General features: G+C 40.7%; 1 protein-coding gene across 1 annotated transcript; it reads left to right on the forward strand.

Annotated features, from left to right (window-relative positions):
* Window positions 1-360: 360 nt before the first annotated feature.
* On the forward strand, window positions 361-8583 carry MARVELD2 (MARVEL domain containing 2). The gene is made up of 7 exons (XM_079995595.1): window positions 361-816; window positions 1486-2664; window positions 4324-4359; window positions 4646-4779; window positions 5755-5926; window positions 6866-6916; window positions 7585-8583. Exons 2-7 carry the CDS (start codon window positions 1501-1503, stop codon window positions 7693-7695), a joined length of 1668 nt encoding a protein of 555 aa, XP_079851721.1. The 5' UTR covers window positions 361-816; window positions 1486-1500; the 3' UTR covers window positions 7696-8583.
* Window positions 8584-17416: the final 8833 nt, after the last annotated feature.

The following is a 17416-nucleotide window of genomic DNA, read 5'->3' on the forward strand; positions in this document are numbered from 1 at the left end:
CCCCCACCATACAATGCCTGCTTCTTTGCCCACTTGCATAATCTGCAAGTCTAAACAAAACTGGTATTTACTCTTCCATAAATTCGCCCAGCTGGTCAATGAATTGACTTCAACTTTGTAGGGGTTAACAGGTTGGAGACTTGAGTTGAGGGCCCACTCTAGACCTTCCAGGCGGTGGGTGGGGGATACAAAAGATTGGGGGGCGGGGAAGCGCCTCTCGCGTGGAGCAAAATATTCGTCAAGCGGAAGCAGCAACCCTTTCAGCCGGTGGGGGCAGCCTAGCAGGAGAGCCGCTCTACCTGGAGCGGGCGGGCAGGCGGGCAGGTAGGCTGCGCCTCACTCGCGACGAGGACATGAGCGCATGACGCGCGGGAGGGGACGGTTCTCTTTGGCAGAGCCGCTGAGGGAAAGAAACCTCGCCGGGAAGGCGGAAGAAGGAACCTCGTCCTTCCCGGGATTTTTGCGCATTCCTTCCCCGCCTGAAGCCAGCTTGCAAGTCTCTCCTGGGGCAGGAAAGCTGCGTAGAGAAAGGCTGAGCGCGGTGAGGCTGCGCTGCGCCAGAAAGAAAAAGGCGCCTTCTTGGTTCCGCTGGCGGTGGTAGTGGGAGCGCAGGGCGCCCGCGAGGTGTGGTTGCGAGTGAGGCGGCGGCAGGAAGGTGCTGTGGTCGTTGGTTGAGCCTTGGGAGAAAAGTGCCCGGGCGAAAAGCGGGACTTGAGGAGTCCGGGAGTTCCCATTTCTGAGAGGCGTCCAGTGTGCTCCAATATCTGGCTGCTCAGAAAGAAGTCCCCTTGTGAAGCCACTGAGACTTCCTCCCAGGTAAGTGGGCGCCGAGCTGGAATTGCGGAAGCGCAGCTTGAAGGCGGCGACCCTCATAAATGTAGGTGGGAGACGCGGGGCGTAGTTTTCTCTTGACTGCACGCAGCAAAGTTTCTGGCGAAGCTGGGCCTCCCTCCTTGTGTATAGGGAAAACAAGGGAAAAGGGTGGGGTAATGGTGTAACCGACTAGCTAGCCATTGTTTTCTTAGGTGGCTTGACGCTGATACCCGTTATGTGCGAGACTCCTGCTTCCTGTGCACACATATTTATGATTTTCTGTAAGATGGTGGAACTGTGAGTATAGTTAACGTTTTGCCCTCTGCTCGGGAAGCCTTAACTCTTAATCCTGTGTATAGTGCTAGCATTCTTCATGTAGTGAAAGGTACTCTGTTAATAGATTCACATGCCTTCGTTTTGGTTTAGAAGTCCAGTCAAAAACTGATTAAAAGGCTTGGTTTGTTTTTGTTTTTTTTAAATTATAATGATAGAAGAAGAGAAATATATCAGCTGTTTTCTTTAGAAGATTTAAGGACTTTAGAAGATGTTGGTTGTTTTTTTTTGCAGACTCTCAAAGCAGGAATTCAGTTTGCTTTTTCTTTTGTCAAGCACAGTATATGTGAAACCAGGAAATGAAAGGGAATCTTTTCACTCTTTTGATTTCTGAAACAGGGGAAAGGACCACAAATGTCTTCAAGGAATGCATCGTCAGAGCGCAGACCAGGACAACACAGTCGGTCAGTCCATTATGATGAAGTGAATGTGGATTATTCTTCAGAAGAAGATGCTGAAAGGGATTTTCAAGATGCTGGACACATACTTAACACAGATCCCTTGCCACCACCTCTTCCACTACAGCCACCCTTTGGCCCTGAATTTTATCCAAGTGACAGCGAAGAAACTGCTGGAGCCTCTGATCTTAAACCAGTGAGAAAATTCATTCCAGACTCGTGGAAAAACTTCTTCAAAGGGAAAAGAGACGGCCCTGAATGGAATAAGCCAGTAGCTGCGATTTCTGGTGGAGCTAAATGCTCTCCACCATCATCTCCAACACTTACTCCGGTGAAGCCAGGCAATACTTCAGTTCCAAGCTCATACCAGGATCCTTATGGAGGATCGGGGGGAACCTACAATTCACGGAAAGAAGCTGAAGCTATGCTTCCACAAGATCCCTATGGCTCCCTAGACAGGCACACACAAACTGTTCTAGCATACAGTGAGAAAGTAGAAGCCTTTAATTTGAGATACTCTTACATGAAATCTTGGGCCGGCTTGCTCAGGATCCTGGGAGTTGCCGAACTGCTGTTGGGTGCAGCTGTGTTTGCCTGTGTTACAGCTTACATTCACAAGGACAATGAGTGGTACAACTTGTATGGCTACTCTCAGCCACATGGGGCAAGCAGCATGTATGGATATGGAGGGGGAAGCAGCATGTATGGAGGCTATTACTACAGTGGGCCTAAAACCCCTTTCGTTCTTGTTCTTGCAGCACTTGTTTGGATAGTGACTGTTATAATTCTAGTACTTGGTATGTCCATGTATTACAGGACAATTCTTCTAGATTCCCACTGGTGGCCTTTAACCGAGTTTGGAATTAATGTTGCCTTGTTTATTTTGTATATGTCAGCTGCGATAGTCTATGTGAACGATGCTAACAGAGGAGGACTTTGCTACTACCCATTATTTAATACGCCAATGAACGCAATGTTTTGCCGTATAGAAGGGGGGCAGACAGCTGCAATTATCTTCTTGTTTGTAACAATGATAATCTATCTTGTTGGCGCAATCGTTTGCCTAAAACTATGGAGGCATGAAAGTGCACGGAAACAGCGAGAGCTTATGCAACAAGAGGTAAGTTCTGTAGAAAACAGTTGTTCCTACCATACATTTAGTTTGTAAAATAGTTACTGTCATTTATTCACTGGCCTGGATCAGACACATAAATCTCAATTTACTAAAGCCAAGGTGTCCTAAAACCATGTGCTTGTGTCTTTTGTCCCCTTGCTACCCCATCCCTCCTTTGTGTAAGTAAACAATTATTAACCAAAAAAAACCCCATTGCAGTACAAGGAGGAAACTTCGATAACCAGGACTGAAATAAACTGCCTGCTTCTAATCTCAGTAACTATTGGAAAGCAAAGGAAACCATATTTCACTAATCCAGGGATTGTTAATAATAATAATAATAATAATTTTTATTTATACCCCACCCTCCCCAGCCAAGGCCAGGCTCAGAGCGGCTTACAAGCAATAATAAAAACAAGCTGAATTGATTGTTGAATTATGGCATGCCAAAAAAAGGAGGAAGGAAGGCAACATGAAACAGCACCCAGGCACAAGGCTTGTGCAGAATTTGGCTTAATCAGCTAAGATAAATACATCTGAACCAGCCCACTATGTAGATGTTATGTCTCCTTACTGTTGTACTTGCTTCTGTAACAGTTACATCACTAATCTAAGGACCTGATTTGAGGCCTTTGAATTTTTATAGATTATCTTAATATTAACTATGTGCAACTTTTTGCATATAATTCTGAAATGAACATTGTTCATGCAAGGATGAGCCTCACTTGGTAGAACATGAGACCCTTAATCTCAGGGTTGTAGGTTTAAGCCCCACAGGCAACAAGATTCCAGCATTGCAGGGGGTTGGACTAGATCAGTGTTTCCCAACCTTGTGCCTCCAGCTGTTTTTGAACTACAACTCCCATCATCCCTGACTAGCAAGACCAGTGGCAAGGGATGATGGGAATTGTAGTCCAAAAACAGCTGGAGGCACAAGGTTGGGAAACACTGGACTAGATGACTCTCCCAACTCTACAATTCTGTGAGTCTATGAAGAATTTCACCTAAACAGAATTGAGTTCAAGTAATATATACTTTGTTGAGGTTCTGTGTATGTGACCACATAATGTCAGTATAATAGGTGGAGTTTGCTTGTGAATGTACCTAATCAAAAACAATACTTGTTAGCATACCTTCAGCAGTGTTAACTACACTGATACTACATTGTCTTGTGGGGACATATATCGGTGCTTTTGACCAGAGATTAAACTTTGCTGCCTTGCAACATTCCAGGATCTGAGAGCACCTCCTCCTCCCAAGTTTCTCTGCTTCCTACTTTCAAAGGAGAGTCAAAATATACCATTGCTGCTTCCAGGTGGCCTAGCACCAAAAACAGACAGGGGAATCTTTTGGTCCTTTCCCCTTCCCTAATTCTGTCAGAAGGGGAAAGAAGAGCAGGACAGAGCTGCTTCTCCTTCATTTTTCCTGAAAATCCAGAATAGCTGGGACATTTTCAAAGAAAGATGAAGAGGAACTATATCAGCAGACACTACCAGTGAGGTTCCAAGGAAGGATAGAAACAGTATGCAGCTCTTTCCACTGGTTGGATTTAGGGAGAAGCGCAATCTCTTTTTGCCTTTTTTTTCCGCCCCAGATGTCTGCGTGTTAAGGCTTTTATTGTCTACATTTGCACACTTAATGATGATGTTTTTGGTTTTTTATTAGATGATAACGACGCAATCTTTTGCCCCAAAAAGGATGGTAAGAACAACACTTTTTTTTCTATATTCAAATACTGAGTACTTTCAGGGCCTGAACTACTTTAGTTTCAACAAGAATTCGGATAAAATAGGTAAAGGTTGAGACACACTTGACAACAGGGGCCACCAGAGAGGCAACTATCATAATCCTCTCCTGTCAACATGGGGGTGAGGTGTATGTGATAGAATTGCAGTCTTATTTCTGATCACTCTTCTCCATGCTAAATTAGTGCTGTTTAAAGTGGATTTACTGACTGTTATTGACTGTTAATATCCATTTTACATAGTATGAAGATGGCAGTCCCAAAGTAGCAACAAACGCAAAGAACTTCAAGTCTGTGGAACTGAAACCTGAACTACTCAATGGCCATATACCTGCAGGACATATTCCTAAACCTATAGTGATGCCAGACTACTTAGCGTGAGTCTCTCTGCAACCTTCCTTTTGAAGCTTTCTCTTGGAGTGATAAATCCCAATGACCGACTACAGATGATCACATCTTGGCTTAATAATATATGAATGAATTGAGATGTGAGCCTTCTGCTCCTGCTTTCACAGCGTTAGCAAACAAACCAGGGAGTCTTCAGCTAGTCATAATTTCTCATTTCATCCAAACTAGGGAATTACATTTACTTGCTTTGGAACAAGTCAGGATATTAAACATTGGTTTGAAGTTGGTGTGATAACATGGTTTGTTCTGAAGCCAGTAATCATCATTTTTCAGTTTGGATGAAACAGGAAACCATGAATAATGAGGGGCTTTTTGGTTTAACCAAATTAGATGGCTTAAATTAGGTGACTTTGTGTTTGGTGGAAAAAGGTTTGTTTCTATATTATTGCTGACTTTTAACCACCTAATTATATTTTCATATTAGAACTGTATCCGGAAATCAATGCCTTGTACAGCAGTGGTTCCATTCTGTTCTTGCAGATATTGATTTTGAGTGCATAGTTTTTAGCTATAAAGCATTTCAAATTACATCATGCAAAGGAGACTTCCCATATTGATTTCTGTTAATTAAAAAAATGTTCTCTTTGAACTTTTGAGTTTGAATCACTTAGTATCAAGTGCCAATAACAATTTTATTGTTGACATATTGCCAAGCCCAAACCTCTATTCTAAAGCAGAGTCTGCAATTAGCCTGCCATCCAGGTCATAACCAATGAAATTGTTTGGGAAACAGTCCAGGTGATTTGACTAAATAAACCAAGTTGTCCTCTACAGAGGGTGGGAGGTAATCTAAGATTGTTGTAGTCTTTTCTAATTTGAGTCACAATTTTCATGTGGCAATACACTTTTACAAGGTTTTTTTGTCTTTTCAAAAATCCATAATGCATACATTTGAAGCTTACATAGATGGTTGATCCTGTAGGACTAATTATAGTTTCTTACAGGAAATACCCAGCAATTCGTTCAGATGAGGAAAGAGACCGATATAAAGCTGTGTTTAATGATCAGTTTTCTGAATATAAAGAGCTTTCTGCTGAGGTTCATGCAGTCTTAAAGAAATTTGATGAGCTAGATGCGTTGATGCAGAAGCTTCCTCAGCAGCCTGGAAACACTCTTGTAAGTACTTAATTGAGCATGGATTTAAAAATTGCATTTATAAGCAGTTTTGGCTGGAGTCACATGGCAACCTAGACATTGGATCACCACAATCCTTTACATTTAGCAAGCCAAAGACATTTTAGTTTGGTTGCTGCAGAAAATTGTTGCTTGAGATAGCAGCGAAAAGCACTTGGTAGTTTACTGTCAGTCATCTAGCTGTGAAATTATTATTAGGACACACTTTCCCCCCTCCAAAAATGAAGGGGGAATGTGTGTGCGTCCTATGGGGTGAATGTAGGCTTTCGCTGAAGCCTGGAGAGCGAGAGGGGTCGGTGCGCACCGACCCCTCTCGCTCTCCAGGCTTCAGGAAGCTATCCGCAAGCCTTGGGAGCCCGCAGGAGTTCCCGCTGGGCTCCCACGGCTTGCGGAGAGCTGCCTGCATCCCGAAGCCTGGGGTGCACTGAGCTCAGCGCGCCCCAGGCTTCGGGCTTCGCGCAGCTCTGCACAGGAGAGCTGCCTGCATCCCTGCGGACAGCAGCCTGTTCTGGGGGCTGGGGTCGGGGGAAGCTCGGGCTTCCCCCGCCCCATGCTTGGGGGGGATATTTTTTCCCCTTTATTCCCCCCCCAAAAAAAAAACCTAGATGCGCCCTATGGGGTGAAAAATACAGTAGATTACTAGTAACCACCACATGCTCCCTTTTGTCCCATTCCCTTCAAAACCAGAAAGACCACCAATTTTTGAACTGAAGTAGCAATATTCAGGATTAATATAGCTTAGTTGTTATAGGGTTTTGCTGTTGTTCAGCTCCTGCAGTTTCAAACTAGCAAAGCAGATGACCTCTCGGAATGGTATTTATGGTTACATTAAAAAAATATTAGGACAGAAGAAAATTAATATGTTATTTGTGGATATAATAGACATGATATTTTGAAATGCTGTTTCCCCCCCCTCTACAGGAACATGACAGAATTGCAAATGTTTTGCAACAGTATAGAAAGAAAAAGAATGTGAGTTCTCATATCTACTTATTTATGTAATTACTGATTGTTAATGTGCATAATGTTTTAACAGAGCAGTAACAAAAATACCCCTGCCCTGAGTTGTTTTACATAGTAATTTTTGGCACAAGGAAGGCAAAGGGCAGAGAGGTAGGGAATAAGAATGAAGGGGAGGGCCAACAGGAAGAACATGTGTCCTAGGTGCACATACTTCAGCTTTGTTTGGGTTGGAGATGAGGACTTTGCTTAAAATTCTTCACATAAAAGGTGGATTTTGAGAGAGAATTTGAGGAAGGGGCATCAGAAAAAGAGGGGGTATCACTCAATTCTAGCAGGCAGTTCCATTAATAAGGCTGAAAGTCATAAGTGGGTTTCCATTCAAATACTAGTTTCCATTCACTTGCCCTAGTTTCCAGAGAACTTGCCCTAGATTTAAGTTTTTTTTTTATTCTGGCATTGGATTTAAAAATAAAATAAAATTCATTGCATGTATACATTTAAATGTATTACTTCCCGATCTCAAATGTTAAGGTTTGCTGACAAAATATAAAAGAAACCCAGCAAAACAAAATAACACTTCATGAGATTTATTGAAATTACCCTTTGTGACTTGACCCACCTACCTCTGCAGGTTTCCACAAAATAAATTACTGATCTGTTTATTCTCTGTATTGCAGGATCCCACATTTCTTGAGAAAAAAGAACGTTGTGAATATCTAAAGAAAAAGCTTTCTCACATAAAACAGAGAATTCAAGATTATGACAAAGTTATGAATTGGAATGCTTAGGGGGACTTTATTTGCAAGGTTTTAGTTCAGTGGTTTTTTATATTTATTTATTGCCATAACTGTATAAACATTCTGCTGTGAAATGAATTTTTAAATCTTGTGAAATTTTATTACTGGGCTGACTGGCACATAATGCTAAACCATGGTTTACTGCTATTTGCACAAGCTGGAACAAGATTGAGCAAAGCCTTGGCTTTCTGTGCTCCCCTCCCCTACCCTCATGCAGCTGAGAGGACTTTGGTTTCCAGCTAATCTGGGTTTGCCATTCAGAATCAGAGACTGTGGATTAAAACTATAATAAGTTTTTGAAACAAGCCATCTTCAAACCATTATGAAGCTGGCTTGTTTAACTAACCAGCATTTTAAACAAGTTTTTCATTTGCTATTAACAAGAAGTCTGGGTTAATGGAAACGACATGCTAGCATATATTCCTTCTTTCAGCCCCATAGGACGAGAAGGGAAGAATGAGTGCTTAAACCCAAGGCTTTAGTCATACTTCGGGTTGCGAATGCAGTGGGTTATGCGTTTTCAGGTTACAGACGCGCCAAACCCAGAAGTACCGGAACAGGTTACTTCTGGGTTTCGGAGCTCGTGCAGAACCGCTAAATCGCACTTTGTGCGTGTGCAGAAGCGCTCAATCACATCACACACAGATGCGGCGCTGCAGGTTGTGAACGCTGCGGGGTGCGAACGTGCCTCCCGCATGGATCACGTTCGCAACCTGAGGTTCCACTGTACTTGGACTCCTTCTTTTTTCCCACATGGTTTAGCGTTGTGTGTGAGACAGGCCGTTATCTTGAACAAAATTTAAGGTTTTACTTCATTTATGTAAATTTTGTACTTTATGTTCCTGCTCCTTGATCATATATAAATGCAATTTGAGTGTTTCCTTTTGCTGCTTGATTATTTTTTTGCTTTTAATTTGGATGTTGGCTTCTTGTAAATGTGAATCTGTTGTGTCTGAAAGTACGATTGTGATAATTAGGTTTATGTAACAGCCTGCCTGCTTGCTGGTGTGTGCACATAACACACACATTCCTAACTGCCCAACAAATGATCAGTACTGTACTGTCAGTAAGGCTGATTCCCTCTTTGAAAGACTGAAGAGTCACTCTTACTTCCCAAGTAAGTAATGCTCTTAAGGCTAAGAGTGCTGATTTCCCAGTTCTCTGTGAACATGGTTCCCAGTGAAGTGTTGGGAACTCTTATATTCAGCACCAAGTTCTAAGTAGAGAAATTTTCATTCCTTTATGTTGAGCACCATTTTTGTACAATGGGATTTGGAAACAGAAACCTGTTGCCCAAAGTTCTGCTCGCCAGGTTCCATTGTTTGAGCAGCTCCTCCTCCTTGCCCAGTTCTTTCTGTTGTTGTTACAATCCTTTGGGTCAGTTTCACAAACCAGTAAATACATTTTTTCCTATTTAAAAATACAGTGATACCTCAGGTTACAGACACTTCAGGTTACAGACTCCGCTAACCCAGAAATAGTACATCGGGTTAAGAACTTTGCTTCAGGATGAGAACAGAAATTGTGCTCCGGCGGCGCAGCGGCAGCGGGAGGCCCCATTAGCTAAAGTGGTGCTTCAGGTTAAGAACAGTTTCAGGTTAAGAATGGACCTCCAGAACGAATTAACTTCTTAACCCGAGGTACCACTGTACTAACTTTTCTGTCTACTACCTTATTCAGAAACTTTCTCTGTGGCTCTTAATCACGGAACGTTTAAATAACTGAAGCAGTCATTCAAGGGCCTACTTTTGCCTTGCAGCAAAATAATCAATTTGTATTAGTAAAGTTGATGGATCAAACCCCTGTCTAATTGTGCCACAACGTTCAAAAATTTATGAATGACTGCTGGGATACCTCAGTCGGTAGAGCATGAGACTCTTCATCTCAGGGTCATGGGTTTGACCCTGAGCAAAAGATTCTTGCATTGCAGAGGGTTGGACTAGATGACTTTCGTGGTCCCTTCCAAATCTACAATTTTATGATGTTTAAATTCAGAAAGCACTGTTCTCTGCTATGCGCAGCTCTCAAGTTCTCACACTCAAGGACAAAAATGAGTTTTATAGTGACGACTGCCCTTATGGACGTGATGCAAAATACAGTGGTAGCTCGGGTTACATACGCTTCAGGTTACAGACTCCACTAACCCAGAAATATTACCTCGGGTTAAGAACTTTGCTTCAGGATGAGAACAGAAATCGTGCTCCGGCAGCATGGCAGCAGCAGGAGGCCCCATTAGCTAATGTGGTGCTTCAGGTTAAGAACGGACATCCGGAACGAATTAAGTACTTAACCCGAGGAACCACTGTATATGAAAGGAGGAAGCTGAAGAAGGGCACCTGCATACTGCCTAAAAAGCAGATGAACCTCAAAGGAAGCTAAAGAAAATAGTTTTATTTGAAAAAAGTACAGCAATTGAATGGCATGTCTAATGCATTTTGAGTGTACCATAACCTCTTCTTCAGTCAGTAGTCATTTCTTTTCCCCAAAATATTATATTGTTTGTGCTTAATTGTAGAAGAAGGGGATTAGTTTCCTTACCTTTGGGAAAGGAGGTGGCTACAGCCTGATAAAAAGGTTTATAGTCAAACAAGCTAGGTATGACATAAAACGGGAGTGCTACTGCAAATGAAGCAATGTTTTCACTTTGAGGTTTGTTTTTTGGTTTGAAAATTGGTGCTGATCTTTTTCTTGGTGAAATTTATCCTTGCCAAATATTTAGCACTGAACTGATAGAACTAATAATCTCAGGTGGAAAGGGGGGTTCATTTCAATCTTTCATTGCCCACACAACAGCTTACTATCCAATGTAACAGCAGATCCACATGTTGATTGTGTTCAGTGCATAAATTGCTGCTGCTGGATAAAGGTGACTATTTGTAAATAGAAGCACATGTTCCCACCTGAACAGGAGGGTGGAATCCTTTGGTAAACATTGTGTGCCTGTCTACACTGCGCCTTATGGCAAACATTTGCATGTTTTAAACATTAGTATTTATATACTCTCTTATCCTGATCTTTAAAGAAAATTTCAGCTGTTGGCAATCAACTTCTAATCTTTTGTACTGATTTTACAAAATATTTTTCTAATAAAAATAAGAGGCACTGAAACAGTTTTCTTCTTTGCTGAAAGAATAACCTTGTTCAATCTTTATTCTGAAATATGTTTCTACATCCCATAAAATGTCTATATAGAAACATATTATAACACACATTGCAGAGCTCATTGTGGTGTTAGCAAATTGCAAGAGCCTGAATCTAGTACCAAAAGAGTATTAGAATTAATTCAAGAGTTTGGTCAAGTAGCAGGATTTAAACTAAACAAGTTTAAAATGAAGGTTTTGGAGAAAAATCTAACAGTATTGGAGAAAGAAAAGTTTCAGAATGAGACAGGGTTAACTGTGGTTAAGAAAGTGAAATATTTGGGGATAAATATGACATCTAAAAATTTGAATTTATTTAAAGATAATTACGAGAAAACCTGGATGGAAGTAAAAAAAGATTTAGAAATTTGGTCAAATATGAAGTTTTCCTTGTTGGGTCGAATTTCAGTTATAAAAATGAATGTATTGCCTAGAATGTTGTTTTTGTTCCAAACATTGCAAATAGTGGATAAGATGGATTGTTTCAAGAAATGGCAGAAAGATATTTCTAAATTTGTCTGGCAGGGCAAGAAGCCTAGAATAAAATTTAAGATATTAACTGATGCGAAAGAAAGGGGCGGATTTGCCCTGCCAGACCTTAAACTGTACTATGAATCAGCAGCTTTCTGCTGGTTGAAAGAATGGCTACTTCTGGAGAATACTGACATTTTGGATTTAGAAGGTTTTGACAATTTTTTTGGATGGCATGCATATCTGTGGTACAACAAGGTAAAAGTTCACAAGGGTTTTAAAAATCATATTGTCAGGAAAGCATTATATAATGTCTGGATTAGATATAAAGATCTGCTGGAAAGTAAAACTCCAAAGTGGTTGTTGCCAATGGAGGCAAAAGCTGTTTAAAAAACTAAATATGGAGGTCAATTGGCCGAGATATTGGGAAATTTTGGAGCAAGAGGGAGACAGATTGAAATTGCAAAGTTTTGACAAGTTAAAAGGGAAAGTGAGAGACTGGCTTCATTACTATCAGATAATGGAAGTCTTTAAATTAGACAGGAAAGTTGGCTTCCAGGTGGAAAAATCAAAAATAGAAACTGAATTGTTAGAGCCCAGTACTAAGAATTTGTCAAGAATGTATAATTTGCTGTTTAAATGGAACACACAAGATGAAATGGTTAAATCTGCAATGATTAAATGGGCGCAGGACATTGGTCATGACATTATGTTTGCTGACTGGGAAAAGTTATGGACCACCGGGATGAAATTTACGGCATGTAATGCCTTGAGAGAAAATATTATGAAAATGATTTATAGGTGGTACATGACCCCAGTCAAACTTGCAAAAATCTATCATTTGCCCGAGAATAAATGTTGGAAGTGTAAAGAAACAGAAGGAACATTCTTTCACCTTTGGTGGACGTGCCCAAGGATTAAGGCTTTCTGGGAACTGATCTATAATGAACTGAAAAAGGTACTTAAGTACACTTTCCCTAAGAAACCAGAGGCCTTTCTCCTGGGCATGGTCGGCCAATTGGTGTTAAAGAAGGATAGAACCTTTTTTATGTATGCTACAACAGCAGCAAGAATACTCATCGCAAAGTACTGGAAGACACAAGACCTACCCACCGTGGAAGAGTGGCAGACGAAAGTGATTGACTATATGGGATTGGCAGAGATGACGAGCAGAATCCGAGACCAGGGAAGAGCAACGGTGGAAGAAGATTCGACAAAATTTAAAGATTATTTAAAGACAGAGGATGAGATCATAGAATCATAGAGTTGGAAGAGACCACAAGGGCCATCGAGTCCAACCCCCTGCCAAGCAGGAAACACCATCAGAGCACTCCTGACATATGGTTGTCAAGCCTCTGCTTAAAGACCTCCAAAGAAGGAGACTCCACCACACTCCTTGGCAGCAAATTCCACTGTCGAACAGCTCTTACTGTCAGGAAGTTCTTCCTAATGTTTAGGTGGAATCTTCTTTCTTGTAGTTTGGATCCATTGCTCCGTGTCCGCTTCTCTGGAGCAGCAGAAAACAACCTTTCTCCCTCCTCTATGTGACGGTAAGTGGTATCAAAAATTGATGATAAATCAAGTAGGAGTAACAAGGTTGTACTCCTGTCCCTCTCCCGATCATTCATTAGGGTGACCAAGTCCAATTCAGTCCTGAAACCAGGTCTAAACCCAGATTGAAGTGGCTCCAGATATTCAGTGTCATCCAGGAACACTTTCATAAACACCTAAAGTATGAGAAACAGCTTTTGAGCAAGAACAGACACATTCAGAATTGAAGACTATTGCCTGGGACACCTAATCAGCCTTTGTTGTGTTGCGTTACTCAGCAACCTGTTATTGTTTCAGGAGGAATAAATAAATCACAATGTTGAATTGTTCGACTTCAGCAATACATTATGACCTCTTTTGAAAAGCAAACATTAACTTGACCAGTTTTATGAAGGATGGAAAATCCCTTGCATGTGTGCTATAATTTTTTTTTTTTTAATCCGTGTTAGAATTGTTACAGCAGAGCTAAAGCGTTAAACTGATCTCCCTTCCATTGTTCTAGAAATATGTTTAACAATGCACTGCGAGAGCCACAGCAGTGTCAAATTGTTTCACGGTAAATGCCTGAATGGAAAGATGGCAAATGCTGTAGTACAATCACATGATGACTATGCCCAGTGGTGATGATAGTATTTTTTAAGAATGCTATTAAGAAAGTCATTCATAGTGGGTTACACAATTCAATGATAGTTCTTTTAGACATAATGAAAAGAGTTTGGATATTTAGGAATGATGGTTTTTCTGTCTGCAGAAGAATATTTAAAGCTAATATAAAAAGGTGATATTAATTATTTTGAAACTGAATGTTGCATTAAATGTATAGAAGGAAGAAGTACAAACCTCTGGAAAAGCTGGCTCAGCTTCTTTTTTACAGTGGCAGTAGGGAAGTAAATACAGAACATGTAGAAACTTATTATAGCATTGGTACAATGTGGAAACTCTTATTTTCATTACTATTTGAATGCTGCAAATGTGAAGAGTTGCTAATATGCATATTAATGTACCGTATTTTTCTGTGTATAAGATTATATTTTCCCCTACATCTTTGAAGTTTAAAATAAGGGGCCGTCTTATACACAGATTGTGCATAGTGTAAGTGCGTAGTGTATTTTCTTAATTTTGATTCCCCCAAAATGGAGGGCATCTTATACACGGAACAATACGGTATTTAAAAAACACAAAAATACTTGTGGCTTAATACTTCAATCATGAAGAATGTTTAGTGTTTCCTTTTGTTTCTGTGCTTTTTTTTTTGTTCCTGTTGAGATGAAAAAGCGACTACATGCAATAGCTAGGATCTAAAGCTCTCTGAAACTTAACTTTGTACTCCCATGGGAGGTTTGAACCAGTGTTTGTTGGACAGAAGCAATCGGCCTTCATGTCACATGACAAAGTGCTTTTGAACCTGTTAGAAACAGTTTGCGATATGGAGTGATAGGTTTTGCTAGACAAAGGCAAAGCAGCCAAAACTGCCAGTGGGCATGTGAAGCTAATAACAGCTCCTAAAGTGGCTCTCTGGATTCTGGCCAATATTGTTATGAACCATGCATTTATGAACTAGAAATTGTTGTTTTATTGTTCTTTAGGAGGTTTTGTGGAAGGTATTTTATTATGTTAGTTGATATACTATTGTTTTAAAATAAGAGAGCACAGCGAGGGCCTTCTTGGTAGTTCCTCTGTCCTCAGAGCTGGCGGGGGGGGGGGGCGGGGGGGTTGACGGCCTTAAACTGTGGAACTGCCTCTCCACAGAATTACATCTGGTATCTTCAATAAATATAGCTTTTGGAGAATGTTATATTGTTTTGACATACAAGGTATATATTTTTAGGACCCATGTTATTTTTATGGTTCCAATTTGTTTCAATTTGTTGTTAATATTGTGTTTTAATGCTGTAACCCGCCCTTTGACCTTAGGGTAAAGGACAGGTAATTAATATATAAATAATAAAACATCATCTGCCCTAGATGAATTTTTATTCAGAAAGGCAGCATATAAATACTTTAAAATAAATATTGGGGCAATGACTTCCTGCTGTTAAGTGTACATTGTGCAAGGAAGTATTTAATGTGTTGCCTTTTATTAGCATGATATATAAACAATATCAGTTTGTTTATCATACTGAACCCAGGCTCTGCTGCCTTGAAAGTCAAGAAGCTGCAGGTGTTTAGAAATGCTTATATTGTAATAATCTCTGCTGAATTAAACATTACTATACATTTCAATCCCACTGTGTGTGGCCCATCCTTGAGGTTTTTTATCCTGGGGCATGTAGCAGCTTTCTCTTTGGATCCAACATCTGTCAAAACTTAATCTGTATGTTCCCAATTCACTTTAATGCTTGATATCCTCTTTTTCAATATAATTATGTCAGAGAAGGGTGCCAGGGAAATTATTAAGTCACGATTCAAAGCATTATGCAAGAAAGAGGAAATGAAAGCCTAAGGTAAAGGGGAAATATTTAAATAGAACGATGCAACTCGTTATAGCTGAATTTATCCATGCTTAATCATTAGGATTTGTCAACCTCTTTAATTACTTGTTTGTGAGCACGTGAATCATGAGATGAACGAAAGAGTTTCCTAATTGCTAAATCTACACAAATACATATATGTATTTATGCAAGAAGCCTACTCATTTATAACCATGTCGAGGAAATTTGTTAAACTCTTCCAGCAGGTGCTCAGTTTAGCACATGGCAAGGTATTCCTAGAAATGTTTTATTCAATGTTTTGCTACCAGACTCTTCAGCTGAGGGACAGTGTGCCGGTATAGTTTTCATCAAAAGCAGATGGATTGATTTATTTCCTATTCCAAAATAGAAATAACTAAATTTGTTTTAAACTGGTTTTAATGTTTTATTTTATAGTGCTGTAACACACCCTAGGATGAAGGGCAGGTAATACATAAATATAATAAATAAATAAATAAATAAATAAATAAATAACCCAACAATGAAGCATATTCATTCATTATCCTGCTATGATACATCACTGAAGCGAAGCATTTCAAGTGGAATGTATGCAATCACCTAAACTGCAGAATCATCTCTGACTGCCTTAAGGTGTAACACCAAACCATTGTTTAGCTGCTATGTGAATTACCCATGCCTCCTTCCTGGGCTTGTGTGCTTTCCCCCTCCTCTCTTTTCACCCACATGGTGGGAGGAGATGGGAGCTTAGAAGCTTTTTGTTTTTATGCTTCTGAACATAAGAAGAGCCTGTTGAATCAGGCCAATGGCCCATCTAATCCAGCATCTTGTTCTCACTGTGGCTACCTAGATATTTGTAGGAAACCGCAGACAGGACATGAACACAAGAGTACAGTAGTCTCCCGTCTTGTGGTTTCCAGCCACTGGTTTTCAGAAGAATCACCATTTCCAGCAGTGAGGCAGAGCACAGCGGTTATGGTTAGTAGCCACTGATGTCACTCTCATCCATGAATTTGTCTAATCCTCATTTGAAGAGCTCAAAGTTTGATGGCCGTCATTGCCCCCTGTGGAAGTGAGTTCCACAGTTTAACTATGCTTGTGTGTAGAAGTTCTTTCTTTTATCTCTCCTGAATCTTCCAACATGCAGCTTGATCGGATGTCCACGAGAATTGTAGAACCCGTAATTCGGGTTGGTTTCAAACAAAGTCACCTTCAGACCATAGATATGACAATGGCTTGCTGAAACTAGCCTGCTCTGTGACATTTGCAGTGTAGGTTTGAGTCCTGGGAGCTCCCTCTCCTTAGCCCCTGACTAGAGATGTGAAGGCCCATGAAAATTGGAAAATGGGGGGACCACTGGAATATATCTATGAGAAATGCTGACTTAACCAACTCAAACTGCGTAGTTTAAAGATTTTTGTGCGAGACAATGCAGAATTCAAATTTCTATGTATATTGGATATGCATAACACACCAATCCAAGATACATTTCTACATTTAAATGTGAACCTCAGGTTTGCTGTCTTCTCAGCATGGAGACAAACAAAAGAGGACGACTTCACCCCAGTGTGGCTCCCCTTTATTACATACGCAGCCCAACAAGACAACAACAGGAACCCACCAACAGTATATGAATCAATATGGCTAAGTTGACCCAACAACCCCCTCCCCTTCACACACTCAAACAAAACTCATTGCAGTCAACTACAGTGGTACCTCAGATTACATACGCTTCAGGTTACATACGCTTCAGGTTACAGACTCCGCTAACCCAAAAATAGTGCTTCAGGTTAAGAACTTTGCTTCAGGATGAGAACAGAAATCTTGCTCCAGCAGCGTGGCGGCAGCAGGAGGCCCCATTAGCTAAAGTGGTGCTTCAGGTTAAGAACAGTTTCAGGTTAAGTACGGACCTCCGGAACGAATTAAGTACTTAACCTGAGGTACCACTGTACTGTAAGGGCAACTAATCATGCCCTGCCCCCCCACCAATGCCTCTCGCTGCCAACAAAAACGAATAAATGGATAGAAATAGAACCTACCCATGTGACACTGACACAAAAACCTTACACATACACTATGTAGAAGAATGAAAGTCCCCCCCCCCCACTCTCTCTCCTCACC

Source organism: Podarcis cretensis (assembly GCF_951804945.1).
Source record: "Podarcis cretensis genome assembly, chromosome: 11".
NCBI lineage: Eukaryota > Metazoa > Chordata > Lepidosauria > Squamata > Lacertidae > Podarcis > Podarcis cretensis.